General features: G+C 45.3%; 1 protein-coding gene across 1 annotated transcript in view; it reads left to right on the plus strand.

Moving 5' to 3' along the window:
• The first annotated feature begins 3,960 nt into the window (after nucleotides 1-3,960).
• The window catches only part of ALMS1 (ALMS1 centrosome and basal body associated protein), a 74,480-nt gene continuing 60,974 nt past the window's right edge, over nucleotides 3,961-17,466 (plus strand). Inside the window, exons 1-3 of the mRNA XM_058193066.1 lie at nucleotides 3,961-4,278; nucleotides 6,358-6,544; nucleotides 15,525-15,645. Of these exons, the coding sequence (XP_058049049.1) occupies nucleotides 4,270-4,278; nucleotides 6,358-6,544; nucleotides 15,525-15,645 (317 nt within the window). The 5' untranslated portion in view covers nucleotides 3,961-4,269. The remainder of the gene's footprint in view (nucleotides 4,279-6,357; nucleotides 6,545-15,524; nucleotides 15,646-17,466) is intronic.

A 17,466-nucleotide genomic window follows, 5' to 3' on the forward strand; every position in this document is an offset into this window, starting at 1 on the left:
TCTGCCTTCTCACCTGAGTGGAATTCACACAACTTCTGAAGACTCCTTGCAAGGACCAAAGGGCGGATTTATTGATTTTGCTCATGGTGGTTTTGCTGTGGGCTACCACTGAAGTCTGGGTTGTTGTTTTTTTGCCTGGAGGCAGCTGCTAACTTGTTGCTTCTGGAGAGAAGGTTTACTGGGTTTACTTCTATATCTTGGTCTCTTTGCCGAAAATCAGTTTATTTGAAAGCGTATTGCAGAAATGTAGAGAGAGTGGAACAAGCAGGCAGCTTCCTAATCCAGAATGTATAATTTATTCATCTTTTGTAGATATAAATCTTACTTCGCTTGGAACCGTAACCTGGCCACATGCATAAAATATTGTTTGAAATACACATGCACCACTACCATCTGCATATATACCGAGCATTTTGTGTCACCGTTCAGAAATAGAACATGTTGCACATTTTGTCGCTCACATGCGCCAGGATGCTGCCTACTGTAATCACATTTTCCGACTGTCAAGTATCCATGGTCTCGTCATATAAATTGGAATTTCATCCAGCGGCATTTGTCTCCCCCACAGCCTACAGAAAAAGTTCCATTCGTATATCTTCTGGCACAACTACGGTATCCATAGCCGTCACCTGTAAATATATATTTAAAAATAGGGAATTGAGTTCTATGTTATGTGGACAAAAACTCTTATTTATAATTACTCTTTTGATAATCAGGTAGCTGGGAAGCTCTGGTTGTGTTCTGATTTCCTTTGGGGCTATTTCAAGTAGCGCTTCGGGAGAAGTATTGTTTCCTAACCTTATGATATGGGGACAATTACATATTGGCTTTGTTGTGTGTTGGTAGTGTGGTTGCTGCAGGTGGCTTTCTTACACAAAGGTTGCCCAGTTGGTTTGGAAACTGAAAAGGGATGGCAGAAAGAGATTTGCCATCTTTGTGTTGTTTGTTTCTTTATTTTTGTTTTCTTTTCCATTATTTATTTTATTTATTTATATTTATTATTTATTTATGTATTTATTTATTTGATTTCTATACCGCCTTTCTCCCAAAGGACTCAGGGCGGTTTACAGCCAGATAAAAACAATTATTGAGAGCATACTGAGAACATCTGCACCAAGACAAATTCCTTGTGTGTCCAATCACACTTGGCCAATAAAATTCTATTCTATTCTATTTATTTATTTATTATTCAAATTTTTATACCGCCCTTCTCCGAAGACTCAAGGCGGTGTACAGCACAGATAAAACATGGATACCAAAACACTTAAAATCCAATATTAGTTAAAAATCTAATTCAATATGCTGAGTTGTTAAAATAAATATGTAAAAATTCAAAAAATTTCTAAAACCCCGCTAAAACCCTCAATAAAATCGTTAGGCCAGCCCTGCTTGGTATTATTATATTATATTATATTATATTATATTATATTATACATATAATATAAAAATTTTAAAAATCTATTAGAAAACTAATTCAATTTGGCCGAATTAAAACTTAAAAAACTAATAAAACTATAATAATAGTTTATTATAGTAATTTAATTAAAATTACTAATTACTTCAAGCCAGCCCTGTGCGGTAGAATAAAAAACGTCTTCAATTCGCGACGAAAGGTCCGGAGGTCAGGGAGCTGTCGTAACCCTGGAGGCAACTCATTCCAGAGGGCAGGAGCCCCCACAGAGAAGGCCCTCCCCCTGGGGGTCGCCAGTCGACATTGTTTGACTGACGGCACCCTGAGGAGGCCCTCCCTATGGGAGCGGACAGGTCGATGGGAGGCTATTGGTGGCAGCAGGTGGTCCCGTAAATAACTCGGTCCTATGCCATGGAGCGCTTTAAAGGTGGTAACCAACATCTTGAATTGCACCCGGAAGACCACCGGAAGCCAGTGCAGCTTGCGCAGGAGAGGTGTTATATGGAAGCCTCGAGTCGCTCCCTCTATCACCTGCGCAGCCGTGTTCTGGACCAACTGGAGCCTCCGGGTGCTCTTCAAGGGGAGCCCCATGTAGAGAGCATTGCAGTAGTCCAGGCGGGAAGTGACGAGGGCATGAGTGACCGTGCATAGGGAATCCCGGTCTAGAAAGGGGCGCAACTGTCGGATCAGGCGTACCTGATAAAAACTCCCCGGAGACGGCCGTCTAAGGACAGCCGTATATCCAGGAGGACGCCTAAGTTGCGAACCCTCTCCATGGGGGCCAATTTTTGACGCATTTTAATGCTTTTCATGTTTTTATATTTATGCTTTGATGGCACTGCTAGCCGCCCAGATGTTCTGGGGCAGTGGGATGCGCGGCATATAAATTTAATCAATAAGCAAAATGATGCTAGGCGAGTGTTTAACCGAAGCAAGCTTCAACTCGGTTACTGATGACTGACCCAAGTACCTCCAACTTCCCGCAATTAATCATCAGTAAACTCAGTTTAAACATGCTTGGGTTAAACACATGTCTATCATTTCAACAATTTTTTTTTTTTAAAAAGTAAATAAATAAATAAAAATAAATAATAAACTGCTGGAAGTCGGAGATACGGATCCCATGCTGCGAAGGTCGTAACTGTGAAAAACGGTCGTCAGTCACATTTTTCAGGGCTCTTCTAATTTTGAAAGGTCACTAAACGAGCTGTTGTAAGTTGAGGACTACCTGTATACCGCTTCATAGTGCTCTATGTGATCCATTTGTGATCCATCTGTTAAGCTACTGAAGTTCGCAGATGACACAACAGTGATTGGTCTCATTCGAGACAATGTCGAATCCGCATATAGACGAGAGGTCGAACGACTAGCCTTGTGGTGCAACCAAAACAATCTGGAACTGAACACACTCAAAACCGTAGAAATGGTGGTAGACTTTAGGAGAAACCCTTCCATACTTCCACCTCTCACAATACTAGACAACACAGTATCAACAGTAGAAACCTTCAAATTTCTGGGTTCTATCATATCAGCTAACATCAAAAACATCATTAAAAAAGGACAACAAAGAATGTTCTTTCTGCGCCAACTCACTAAGCTCAAACTGCCCAAGGAGCTGCTGATCCAATTCTACAGAGGAATTATTGAGTCTGTCATTTGCACCTCTATAACTGTCTGGTTCGGTTCTGCAACCCAACAAGAAAAACACAGACTTCAGAGGATAATTAGAACTGCAGAACAAATAATTGCTACCAACCTGCCTTCCATTGAGGACCTGTATACTGCACGAATCAAGAAGAGGGCTGTGAAAATATTTGCAGATCCCTCGCATCCTGGACATAAACTGTTTCAACTCCTACCCTCAAAACGACGCTATAGAGCATTGCACACTGCCCTTTAACCACAGTGCCACCAGGTCTCCTTAGGACTGGCTACATCACACTTTATGACTGTTGCATCATCCCCAGGGTCACGTGATCAAACTTTGGATGATTAGAACCCGGCACAGTTTTATGACCGTTGTAATGTCCTTAGGGTCATATGATCCGCTTTTATGACCTTCCCAGCTGACTTCTGACAGGCAAAGCCAATGCATGGAAGCCAGGTTCACTTACTCGCTTCAGAACTGCCAGCGCTCCGCTTAACGACTGGGGCAAAGAAAGGTTGCAAAACGGGGCACAATCCGTTGAACGACTAACTGCCTTGCTTAGCAACAAACGTCTGGGATCCAATTGCAGTTGTAAGTCGAGGATTGCTTGATCTTAAAAATATGCTTTAAAACAGGGGTCTCCAACCTTGGCAACTTGAAGCCTGGAGGACTTCAACTCCCAGCTTTGCTGGCTGGGGAATTCTGGGAGTTGAAGTCCTCCAGGCTTAAAGTTGCCAAGGTTGGAGACCCCTGCTTTAAAATATCCTGGGACAGATTAAAGCTTGATATTAGGCAGGATTCATTTTGTGAGTGGCGCGGTGGCCTAGAGGTGGAGCTTTCGCCTCACAATCAGGAAGCTGTGAGTTCGATCCTAGGTAGAGGCAGATATTTCTCTCTCTGGGCACACTGAGAATATATATCTGCCGAACAAAACTCTGCATTGGCACCTTGAAGGGCATCCGGCCATTAAAACGTTCTGCTGGCTCCATTCAGTTGCCCAGACTCCGCCCCGCAAGGGATTATGGGGTCGTGAAAATGATGATGATACGCAGGATTCATTTTAAGACGGTTTTGTGTGTTTCAGCCGATCGCAACGACGCCACCGCGCCCCAGGTTGAAAGAAGAGCACCTGAGCCAAAGCAGCAGCGGGACCCAAATCTCTAACGCCAGCGGGGTGTCCTTGGGAGAAGCAATTAGGCAGAGGTCTCTTATGACTCAGGTAAGCGCCAGACCCTCAACGCCACCTTTTCCCGGCACCCGGTCGGAATACAGGGAGTCCTCGACTTACGACAGTCCGTTTAGTGACCATTTAATAACCATTCAAAGTTACAACAGCATTGAAAGGTGTGACTGACGAGCGTATTTCAGAGTTGTAACCTTTGCGGCATCCCCGGGGTCACGTGATCGAAATTCAGATGCTTGGCAAATGCTTTGCACTTACGACCATTGACGTGTCCTGAGGTCATGTGATCACTTTTTTGTGACCACGTGACAAGCAACGTCAACGGGGGGAGCCCGATTTGCTCAACGACCAGGTTACTTAACTTATCAACCGCAAGGGATTCACTGAATAGCCGTGGCAAGAGAAGTCGTAAAATGGGGCAAAACTCACTGAGCAAATGTCTCACTTAACAATAGAAATTTGGAGTTCGGTTGGGGTCGTAAGTCGAGGACTACCTGTAGTCACAAATTCCGACATGAAACTTTGGAAAAACTGTTCTTTGGTTGGATGGAAGAGACACGGTGCATATGCAGGTAATCCTCGATTTATAACCCAGTTCGTTTAGTGGCTGTTCAACCTTACAATGGCACTGAAAAATGTGACTGATTACCACTTTTCACATTTGTGACCATTGCATCATTCCTGTGGTCACATGATCCAAATTAAGATGCTTGGCAACTGACTCATATTTATGACGGTCGCATGATCCGGGGTCCCATGATCCCCTCTTGCGACCTTCTAATGAGGAAAGTCCACGGGGAAGCCCGATTCCCTTTTAACAACCGGGTCGCTAAGTTATCAACAGCAGTGATTCACTTAACAACTGCCTCAAGAAAGTGCATCGTAAAGTGGGGCAAAATCGACCTAACACACATCTCACTTAGCAACAGAGATGTTGGGCTCCATAGTGGTCGTAAACCGAGGACTGCCTGTATGTGGAACTTTTATATAGATTTCCTTCAGATCTGCTAAAGGCAGGTAGTCCTTGACTTATGACAGGTCAGTTATTGAAGTACCAATGGATCTACCTGGGTACTTACGATGTGGATTCGAAATCATGATGGTCAGTCCCCCGTCACTTAGGGCTCTCAACAGCTGGGTAGGATTTATGACCCTTTGCAGGGTCCCACAGTCACATGACCCCATGCTCTGATGATGTAGCCGAAAGCCGGCATTTTCCTCTACCAAACCATTGGGTCGCTTAACCACCTTGGATCCACATAACCGCCACCATAATTTGTCACAAAAAAAGACTATAAAATTATCGTATACGGATCATATATATATCCATCCATCATCTATCCATACATATTTACCTACCTACTTACCACCTACCTATTACCTACCTACCTACCATCTATATCAGTGGTAGTCAACCTGGTCCCTACCGCCCATTAGTGGGCGTTCCAGCATTCATGGTAGGCGGTAGGGGTTTTGTGATACTGAAGCACTTTCCTTTTTTTTAATTTAATTGACTTTTTAAAAAAAAATTCATAGCATTATTTAAAAACATTTTCATTAGGCTTTCATAAAATTCCCCGTGACAATTTAAATTTCTGAAAATATACTATTTGTATCGCCTGCGCGTAAGTTTAGTTCATGTTACGTAAGTGAAACTAAATGGCGCTATAGTGCGACCACAAACAAAAGAGCCTCGTCCCAGAATAGCTCGCGCATCTCCCTCCCCAGCTCCCCCCCCCAGACAAGCAGCGCTGGTAGCCGCCGCCCCCCTCAAACCCAATCCACGATGCGCGAGAGGCATGCGCAGATGACAATACACGGCGCATTACTGTGGAACCAGTGGGTGGTTAGAAAATTTTACTACTAACAGAGATACAAAAGTGGGCGGTAGGTATAAAAAGGTTGACTATCCCTGATCTATATCATGTATACTTACCTACCTACCTATTACCTACCTACCTACCATCTATATCAGGGGTCTCCAACCTTGGCAACTTTAAGCCTGGAGGACTTCAACTACCTAATCTATACTTACATACATACATACATACATACATACATACATACATACATACATACATATATATATCATCTATCTTTCTCCTCTTCCTTCAGGCCCCGGAAGCGTGGTATCGTCCTTGCGCCGAAACAGATATCAGCAATCTCACGGGTTGGAGGCTCGGCCAAACCCCAGGAGGCTGCAACACAATCGAATTTCCCACTATGGAGGAAGGCCTGCTCACTCCCACCGTGAATTTTGGAAGACCTCCAGCGTCTGGAATGACACACTCCCCCATCCTGGGTGAGTTTTGCCCTCCTTTAAAAAAAAAAAATTAGCATTAACAGAAGTTGGTTTGGAAACTTCAGAAAGAAAACATTTGAGAAGGGTTTTGCAACTTTCGCAGCTTTAAGACTTCTGGACTTCAACTCCCAAAATTCTTCAGCCAGACATGTTGGCTGTGGAATTCTGGGAGTTGAAGTCCAGAAGTCTTAAAACATGCTGGTGGAGGAATTCTGGGAATTGAAGTCCATCCTATCTTAAATCTTGTTGGCTGGGGCATTCTGGGAATTGAAATCCACCCATCTCAAAGCATGCTGGCTGGGGGATTCTGGGAGTTGGAGTCCACCCATCTCAAAGCATGCTGGCTGGGGGATTCTGGGAGTTGGAATCCATCCATCTTAAAGGAGCAACTTCAGGTTGGGGGCTACTCCATCTCAGCGGTATTACTCCTTCAGGTCCCATCTTCTGCCAGGCAATTGCAAAGCCCCTGCGGTAGCTTTCATGCCCGCCTCCTCTGAAATGCAGGGAAGCTTACAAACCTGTCAGGAAATTGTTATTTGCCTAACTAGTTGGCCAGGCAATATATAAATTAACTACGTATGTTTGTAGAAAGGCATATTGCTTTAAGGCTGTGCTGAATCATGCAAGCATCCTGATTGGTTGAGCTCTGTAGCCAATGTATAAAAGGACTCCTAAATTATGGCTTGTGGGGAATCTACAGGGACTCTACAGCATTGTAACCTGATGACATGCTGCAACTGTATATTTGAGCTTTATGATCGTTGCTTGATCATGGCTAGTTACTGATTCCTCAAGATACTGACTGTTGTGAATTGAACTGTGTTTTGCCGAACTGAAAGAGGACCTTGTTTGTTTTCCAAGTCTACATTGGTAAGAAGACTGACTAACTGGCTTTATGACCTGGAATTGTTTTTGGACTATGTCTTTGCCTTTTCCCTAAAAGTAAAGGAATATCAAAGCCCAGTTTGTCTGCAAGTGACTGTTATTGTATACATCCAGTCTCAGTCGTTTTCATGCATTAGGGTGCTTTGCTCAACAGTCCACAATCTTGGTTGTGAACCCAGATTACCCTTAACAAAACCAATCGGCGCTTCCTTTGTTCCCCTCCAGTTGGCTTCAGTCTTCATTCAAAAGTCTTCATTCTTTCAAGCCACTCCAAAGGAAACCGTTTGCTGGCACCCCTTCCGCCATCCCTTTCTTTCTCTTTGTGTGCCAGCGAATCTGAGACTGGGGATGGGGGTGGGATGGGGGGGGTTGTCATGGGAAACCGAGCGAAGGAAGAATGGCTGTCAAAAAAAAAAATACAAATACAAGCATTGAAATCTTCCAGAAGCGGCTCTCAGCTGTAAAGGTGAAATGATGTAATGTTGAGAAGGTGCCAGCGGGCATTTTTTGCAGCAGCTGTGACTCCGGAGCGAGATAGAGGGAGAAGGGTAGAGGGGCACTTACAGAAGAAATATAAGCTGACCACAACTGTAAATTAGAAGTACTGGATAGGTCCTTGGTGCCCTCTGCCTTTTTTTCTTTTTTTTTGCAGATGTTGCATTACCCAAAGTAGGTAACATCATCAGTGCTAGAAAGGAGTGGAGTTTGTGGAGAGGAAGAGGAGCAAGAGGGGAGGAAGAAGAGGGAGGGGAGGGGGAGGAAGAGAAGGAAGAGGAGGAGGAGCAAGAGGGGAGGAAGAAGAGGGAGGAGGAGGAGGAGGAAGTCTCTGAGCTTGGTTGTTTCCTGGCAGATGTTTCATGACCCAACTAGGTAACATCATCAGTGCTAGCATCATCAGGACTAGCATCAGGATTAGCACTGATGGTATTACTTAGTTGGGTCATGAAATGTCTGCAAGGAAACAACTAAGCTCAGAGAACACCAAGGACCGCACAGTTCCTCTCCTCCTCCTCCTCCTCCTCCTCTTCCTCCAGCACCTCTCCCTTCTAGTACTGATGATATGACCTAGTTGGGTCATGAAATGTCTGGTAGAGAACAACCAAGCTCAGAGACCCCTCATTTCAACTCTGAGCTAAAATATTCTCCTTTATTGGTATGGATATGTTATGATAGAATGGCCAGAGTTACACTCATCCTGTTTTGAGTGGGGAAAAGTGGAAGAAACTGCTGGGCGGTCGCTTGGATAGCTTTGGAAAACAGAATGTTGATTAAAGAAGCCAACTAGTGTTTATTAAAATGAATCTTTAAATCTTTATTCCTTTTTAAAAACAGATTTACAGGCAGCCCTTGACTTAAAACTATTTTTAGCAACTCTGCAGAGTTAGAGAAGCCCTGAAAAAGTGACCTGTGACTTTTTTTCGTACTTCCGGCCGTTGCAGCATTCCCTTGGTCACGTGATCCAAAGCTTGGAAGCTTTGCAACCGATTCATATTTACGACGGTTGCAGTGATCACATGATCCCCTTTGGCGACCTTCTGACAAGCCAAGTCGACGGAGTAAGCCCGATTCCCTTAACAACCGTGGCAAGAAAGGTCACAGAATGGGGCAAGACTCATCCTTAACGATGGTCTCGAAATTGCGGGCTCCATTGTGGTCGTAACTCAAGGACTACCTGTACTAATTGAATAGTTTGGGCTGCCAAGGTTGAGAAAAACCGTGTTGCAAGCAGTAAAGTCACATACGTAATTGTGGTAGTCTGTGAAATCATACCAATGGTGATGGGTGTGAAATTTAAAGAACAATTTGCTTTGATTTCAGGAGAAGAGAAGAGAGGATAGGATAGGATAGAATAATATAGAATAGGAATGGAATGGAATAATATAGGATAGGATGGAATGGAATGGAATGAAATGGAATAGAATAGAATAGAAATAAGAATGAAAGAATAGAATAGAATAGAATAGAATAATGAAGGATGGAATGGAATGGGAATGGGAATGGGAATGGAATGGAATAGAATAGAATAATGAAGGATGGAATAGAATAGAATAATAAAGAATAGAATGGGAATGGAATGGAATGGAATAGAATAGAATAGAATAGAATAGAATAGAATAGAATAGAATAGAATAGAATAGAATAATGAAGGATGGAATAGAATAGAATAGAATATTACTGGAATAGAATAGAATAACTTTATTGTTACTTTGAATGTACTCTAATCAGCATACATGAAAAACGAAATCTCATTGCACACAGCTCTCAAAGGCTCACCTCCTCCGGTTTTACACTCCATAATCCTGACAAGATAAATAAATAAATAAATACAAAATTATGTCTATACCCCCATATATTATATGACACAGAGAAACAGCACAGTCTGTAGTTAATACATGTTTATGGCGGTAACACCCCCCCTCCACCCCCCACCCCGAATCTTGCCCGTTTACCAGACGGCTGGCAGAGGGAACAAAAAGCTGTTCCAGAATCTGGTAGTCCTGCTAGAAATTCTTGGAACCCCCCCCCCCGCCAGAGGGGAGCAAGAGAAACAGACCGTAAAGTGGGCACGTGGGGTCTTCAAACAAGACTTGCATTTAAGTCTCTGTTGATGCACATACGCTTCAGCAGTCGTCCTTTAGGGACAAAAGAAAATTTTCTTTCTCCAGAAAATGCTCTCCTTTAATGAACATTTCAGTCTCTGGGGAAGAGGGTGGGGGTTTAAAGACATCAGGGGGCCAGGCTTTTAAAAAGCCAATTGGAGAACACCCCCTCCCCCCCACACAATAAAAAGATTTCTGTGCCGATGAAGAGTCGGTGTCGCCTACACCGGCAGTTCTGCCTAGTAACCGAAGGCTTAGCATTTCCACAGGAAAGGAAGTCAGGCAAACACACACCAGCCACCTACATGCTCTCCCTGCATACATGACGGGCAGGTTTTTTTCAACACAGGAAGTTGAACATATATGACTTGCTTTAAAAATGGAGTCTCCACCAGCTAATGATGCTTCACTGGATGCTGAAACGAGACAGGACGTTTCCAGATTCCTTTAGAAATTGACCGTGAGGAAATTGACCGGTGCCTGCAATCTGTTTTTTTATTTTTCCCTTCTATTCAGCAAACCAAAATAATGATTTCCAGATTGCTGATTCTATTTATAGAAGGTCCTCAATTTATAACAGTTCATTCAGTGACCGTTTAGAGTTAGGACATAACTGAAAAAAAGCGGCATGACCGTTTCCCCCCCCCCCCACTTACGACCGTTGCAGCATTCCCAGGATCATGTGGTCAAAATTTGGACACTTGGCCACTGGCTCGTATTTATGACGGTTGCAGTGTCCCAGGGGGTCACGTGATCCCCTTTTGCGACCTTCTGATAAGCAAAGTCACTGGGGAAGACAGAGTCCCTTAACAACTGTGTTACTAACTTAACAACCGCAGGGTTTCACTTACCGACTGTGGCAAGAAAGGACGTAAAATGGGGCAAGATTCACTTGACAGTCTGACTCCCATTTATGATGGTCGCAGTGTCCCCGGGATCATGCAATCCCTTTTGCGACGTTCTGACCAGCAAAGTCAATGGGGGAAGCCCGATTCACTTAACGACCATGTCACTAAACCTAACAACTGCAGAGATTCACTTAACAACTGGCAAGAAAGGTTGTAAAAGGGGGACAAAAGTCCCTTAACAAGTTTCTCACTTAGCAACGTACTTTTTGGGCTCAACGGCGGTTGTAAGTCGAGGACCACCTGCATTTACGACGCTTGTAGTCTCCCAGGGTCACGTGATAAAGCCATTGGTGACCTTCCCGGCCGGCTTCCAACAAGCAAAAGTTAATGAAGGGAAGCCAGATTTGTTTAACGACCACGTGATCCATTTAACAATTGTAATAGTTCGCTTTAACAACTGCGGTGAGAAAGGTTGTAAAATTGGGGACCCCTTGCTTAACAACCCTCTTGCTTTAGCCATGGATATTCTGATCCCAGTTGTGGTCATAAGTCGAGGACTTCCCCTCCTGAGTCCTGAATCGCAGTCTGCGGCCGACAGCCCACTGTCACCCATGAGCCTACTTGGAGGATGGTCTGTTCAGCCAGGCGTGGATTTAACATCCCTGATTTCTCATCTGGCCCAAACTTAATTAGTTTTTTAATCAGAGTGTTACGGAGGACTTTATGAAATGCTTTGCCGAGTCACAGCTTTTGCCCTGATCTAGGAAGGAAGCAACCTCATCAAAAACAGAATTAATAATTTGGAGGCCTGCTTCGTGATGAATTAACGGTGACGGCTGATGACTGCTGTGCGATTGGGCATCGAGAACAGACGGCCTGTCCTTTTTCGCAGGCAGACCCTTGCGCGACAGCAAACAGGAAGGGGGGACGTTTCAGGGGAAGGGGCTGGTGTTTGTGGCATGGGCCAAACTAAGCACAAAGCAGAGATGATTAGAATTAGAATAGAATAGAGAATGGAGGATAGGATATGTTGTGTCCTGCCCGCCCTCACCGCAGCCGGGGCCTTCTTATCTGCTTCCGAACGCTGAGGAATGTCCTAGTATGCCTCCCGGCCCCAGCCCTGGCTCCATGCCCAGACAGGCTGAGGAGGAGGAAGCACCTCCCGGCCCCAGCCCTGGCTCCATGCCCAGGCAAACGGAGCAACTAGACCCTTCCCCCTCCCCCACAGCATGTGAGCCTGAGAGAGGTCAATTACCAACAGCTGCCAACTGGAGTGACCCTCACTTCAGAAGAATTGATAGGCGGCGGCGTCAGAAGGAAGGGAGGGGCAGGCCTGGATAAGTGCTAAGTCATGGAGCCACACCCCATGGCCTATATAAAGGATCTGCTTTCTGGCATTTTCTGAGTCAGGCAAAGTCGAACATATCTTGCTGAAGTCACTTTCTGGTCTCCTGCCTGCCTTGAGGACTTTGCTAGGACTTTGGCAGAGCTGCAGAGGCACACCTGATTCGGATTTCCCTGACCCGGCCGTGAGCGGAGGAGTGGGACACGACAGGATATAGGATAGTATAGGAAAAGGTAAAGGTAAATGTAAAGGTTCCCCTCACACATACGTGCTAGTCGTTCCCGACTCTAGGGGGCAGTGCTCATCTCTGTTTCAAAGCTGAAGAGCCAGCGCTGTCCGAAGACGTCTCCGTGGTCATATGGCCGGCAAGACTTAATGCCAAAGGCATATGGAAAGCTGTTAACCTTCCCACCAAAGGTGGTCCCTATTTTTCTACTTGCATTTTTTACATATCCTATCCTATCTTATCATACGGACGCGGTGGCTCAGTGGCTAAGACGCTGAGCTTGTCGATCGAAAGGTTGTCAGTTCAGTGGTTCGAATCCCTAGCGCCATGTAACGGGGTGAGCTCCCGTTCCTTGTCCCAGCTTCTGCCAGCCTAGCAGTTTGAAACCACGTAAAAAACGCAAGTAGAAAAATAGGTAACATAGGATAGGATAATTGATTGAATTTATATTGCCGCCTATTTGCACATGGCAAGTCAAGGCGGCTTACAGAATATAAAACCTCATTTAAAGCAACAAAACTAATAAAAAAGAATCAAATAAATTAATATAATATAATAAAATCACACACACCCCGCCCTTGTGATAGCAGATCACATGAGCTTTTGAATGGGCTCCATCCCACTCTGGGTTCCCCAGGCCCGGTGTCAGAAGCAGGTCTTCAGTGCCTTCCGGAAGAGTCTTAGAGTGGGGGCCGTTCTTATCTCTGGGGGGGAATGATGTTCCAGAGAGAGGGAACCACCATGGAGAAGGCCCTTCTTCTGGGTCCCACCAGGTGTATCTCCCTCGGGGATGGGACCCACAGCATTCCCTGCCTCCCCACTCTGATGGGTCAGGTAGATGTGACCAGCAAGAGATGGTCCCTCAGATCACCTGGTCCCAAGCCATGAAGGGCTTTAAAGGGGACATCACCAGCACCTTGAATTGAACCCGGAAGCAAATCGGCAGCCAATGCAGCTCCCGCAGGAGAGGTGATACATGTGCACACCGAAGTTTGCACAAAACCGCTGCATTTTACACCAACTGGAGCTTCCCGATCCTCTTCAAGGGCAGCCCCATGTAGAGCGCGTTGCAATAGTCAAGGTGGGAAGTGACTACTAGGGCATGAGTGACTGTGAGTAGGGCTAGAATAGAATAGGAATGGAATGGAATTGTATAGAAAATATGGAAGGGAATAGAGAAAATACTCTGGAATGGAATGGCTTCAGTGACCATTCACTCAGTAGACCAGTGTTTCTCAACCTTGGCCACTTTCAAGATGTGTGGACTTCAGCTCCCAGAATTCTCCAGCCTGGAGAATTCTGGGAGTTGAAGCACATTTATTTATTTATTTTATTTATTTATTTATTCAACATTTATGTACAGATTAAGATAACCATTAAAAAACTTATTCTAAAAGCCAAATTATTAAAAAATACATACATCTTAAAAGTGGCCAAGGTGCAGAAACACTGGATTAGATGTAGGTGGCTCGCTTGTTTAGAAGGACATCTCTGGACAGCCAGTTGGCGACTTAGATTTCCTTTGCAATCTATTCCTACACTTTGCCAATGCTTCTTATCTCTCCTTCCTCTTTCTTCTTCTCCTCCTCCTCCTCTCCAGGAAGTAGCTTTTCAGCATTGGTCAAATTCCTGATGGTCCGAGGTTGTTCCAAGCATTGCAACCTTGGAACAACCTCGGACCATCAGGAATTTGACCAATGCTGAAAAGCTACTTCCTGGAGAGGAGGAGGAGGAGGAGGAGGAGGAGGAGGAAGGGGAGACAAGAAGCATTGGCAAAGTCTAGCTTGACATTTTGGAGCCTGGTTTTTTAAAAATGTAGTACATACCCACAAAAATTAGGTTCAGCTGCCGAAGAATAGTGCTCCAGAAACAGAGTGGTTGTAAGCGAACCTATGCAAAAACCTTCTAAAAGCATGACTAAGGGAATTAAATATGGATTTTGTAATACACAGAAATTTTAGAATTATTTTTTTAAGGAGATCCTGGAAACGATGTACCACCTATGCCCTGATGCTTTGTATTCTAACTTCTTATAGCAGTTTCGGCCTCAGTTTATTTTTAGCTTCAAGTTACAATTTGGTTTTTTTTTTTAAAAAAATTCCTTTTTTACCTGTGAGTTGGCCAATCTGGCCAGTACCAGTACTCTGTCCAAACCCCGCTCCTGCACAAAATCTTGTTCCGGTTGCCCCAGCTTCAAAGCGGTCATTTTTTATGGCTGCTGTCCCCGCTGCTGGATCGAAGAGCTGCCTCCGACCTTATGAGGAACTTGCCTGTTCCTCTTGGTCGTCAAAGGTGCCTCTCCTTTTTCACTGTCCCTACAAGACAGTTCTGGTCCAAAGACCCCCAGACAGCGGTTTGTCTAGCTGGATTTTCGCTGGGCTCATTGGAGCCCGCTAATTTACAGCCAGTCTCATCGCGACGTGTCCGGTCTTTTCCTAGTTGGGATCACTTGATGATTTGGATGGTCCTTCCCATCTGGGCTACGTAGTACAGGTAGTCCTCCACTTCACATTCGTTTAGTGACCGTTCGAAGTTACACTGAAAAAAAACGACTTAGAACCAGTTCCCACACTTAAGACTTTTTCATTAACGCCACAGTGGTCTTGTTATCAAAATTCAGACACTTGGCAATTGACTGATATTTATGACGGTTGCAGCGTCGCAGGGTTAGGTGATCCCCTTTTGCCACATTCTGGCATGCCAGGTCAATGTGGAAGTGAGATTCGCTTAACAATCGTGTTACTAACTAAACAGCTGCAGTGATTCACTTAACAACTGCGGCAAGAAAGGTCGTGAAGTAGGGGCAAAACTTGCTTAATGACTGTCTCGCTTAGCAACAGAAATTTTGGGCTCCGTTATGGTCGTAATTTGAGGAATACTTTGATCATGTGACCTGGGGATGCTGCAACAGTCAGAAGTGTGAAAAATGGTCTTAAGTCCCTTTTTTCCAGCAATGTTGTAACTTCGAATGGTCACTAAATGAACGGTTGTTAGCCGAGGACTACCTGTGTAAGTTGTGTTGATTGGCAAGCTGGGCCGTTTCCTTTTGCCATCATGATAATTGTGATTTTTACAGAAACAGCGGATAGCCAACTTTCTCCCAACCTCCCGCTGATGACGACAAACGCAACCCAAGGCCAGACATTCTTCAACGAGACCGTTTTTAAGCAAGCAGGCTTGGATTTTGCTCCCTTGAGGTAAGGCTAAATTCCCCACCTGTCGTGTCCCACTCCTCCTCTGACGGCCGGGTCTGGAAAGTTTGTATCAAGCGTGGCCACGAAGCCTCTGCAGCTTTGCCAAAGTCCTGTCAGAGTTCTCAGGGCAGGCAGGAATCCAAGGTGTGACTTCAGCAATCAGATTAGACTTTGCCTGACTCAAAGAATGCCAGAAAGCAGATCCTTTATATAGGCCATGGGGTGTGGCTCCATGACTCAGCACTTATCCAGGCCTGCCCCTCCCTTCCTTTTGCTGACGTCGCCTCTCCATTCTCCGGAAGCGTGGATCTGTCCACCCTCCAGCTGCTGGAAATTCTAGCTCGTGACTGGCTTCATGCTCCTCATGCTCACATGCTGTGGGGGAGGGGTTTATTTGCTCGGTCTGTCCGGGCATGGTGCCAGGACTGGGGGCTGGAGGCATGCCAGGCCATTCGTCTTCATTATCAGTCTCTGGCTGAGATAACAGGAGATGAGAGGGGCCCGGCTGCGGAGAGGGGGGCGGGCGAGGCACAACACCACCTATTTCGCTTAAGGCACTGACTGTCTGATTTGGTTTAATTGTGGCTAGGTTTAAATCCTTGCTAGATCATGTACAAACCCCCCGGAACATTTGACTTACCGGCAGAACAGAATATTTGTTGCTCAGGGTTGAACTGTGTAGTCCTTGGTGCTCTCTTAGCTTGGTGGTTTTCTTGCAGACGTTTCATGACCTAACTAGCTAACCTCATCAGTTCTAGAAGGGAATAGTGTTTGCTCTCTGTTTATATACAATTGTTGCCTATCACTATTGGTGGAACCACCAAGGACCTAAGGAACTATCAAGAATACTTTCAAGAATATTGACAGGGCAATATATAAAGAAAGACAAAACCCCCTCCCTTCTGCCACTGATGATGTTAACTATTGGGTCATGAAATGTCTGCAAGAAAACCACCAAACTCCGAGAGCACCAAGGACCTCACAGTCCTCCCTCCTAGCACTGAAAATGTTACCTAGTTGGGTCATGAAACATCTGCAAGAGAACCACCAAGCTCAGAGACCACCAAGGGCCCCACAGTCCTCCTCCTCCTTCCTCTCCTCCTCCTCCTCCCTAATTCCTCTTAGTGATGATAATGTTACCTAGTTGGGACATGAAACATCTACAAGAAAACCACCAAGGGTCCCACAGTCTTCCTCCTCATTTCCCCCTCCTCCTCCTTCCTCTCCTCCTCCTCCTCCCTAATTCCTCCTAGTGTTGATAATGTTACCTAGTTGGGTCTGCAAGAAAACCACCAAGCTCAATGTTGTGACTCCAGCCCCCCAGCCTGTCTTCATGGAGTAGGAGGACTCAGAGAGTGAGGGAGAGGAGCCAACAAGGCCTCCCTCTCCAGGTCTCTCCTTCCTGGCAATGCCTCAAGTGCCGGCGGAAGGCCAGGAAGAAGGCATGTTTGAGCCTCCACAGATAGAGGACGAGGAGGATCAATCCTGGATAGACCCTAGGCACCATCGGCAAGAGAGGCGTGCACAGCAGAGGAAGAGGTGTGGCAGGCCCAGAGAGTGCTGAGTCACTGAGCCACACCCCACAGGGGATAAAAGCGGGTGGGGTTGCCATCTAGCCCTTGTGACGGACAAAAGCTACTAAGGGTGAACTGCATCGTGTGAGCTTCAGACAGTTTTTGGATTTAAGGCTTGGATTTTCGTGAGTGATTCTTGACCATTCTTGACTCCTGGTTGCTCGGGTGATGGACTGTAACACACTGACTCTTGATAAGAACTTGGCAGGCACTGAGGGAATCGCTGCCAGAACTTTCCTCTGCCAAAAGG

Source organism: Ahaetulla prasina, chromosome 8 (assembly GCF_028640845.1).
Source record: "Ahaetulla prasina isolate Xishuangbanna chromosome 8, ASM2864084v1, whole genome shotgun sequence".
Lineage (NCBI taxonomy): Eukaryota > Metazoa > Chordata > Lepidosauria > Squamata > Colubridae > Ahaetulla > Ahaetulla prasina.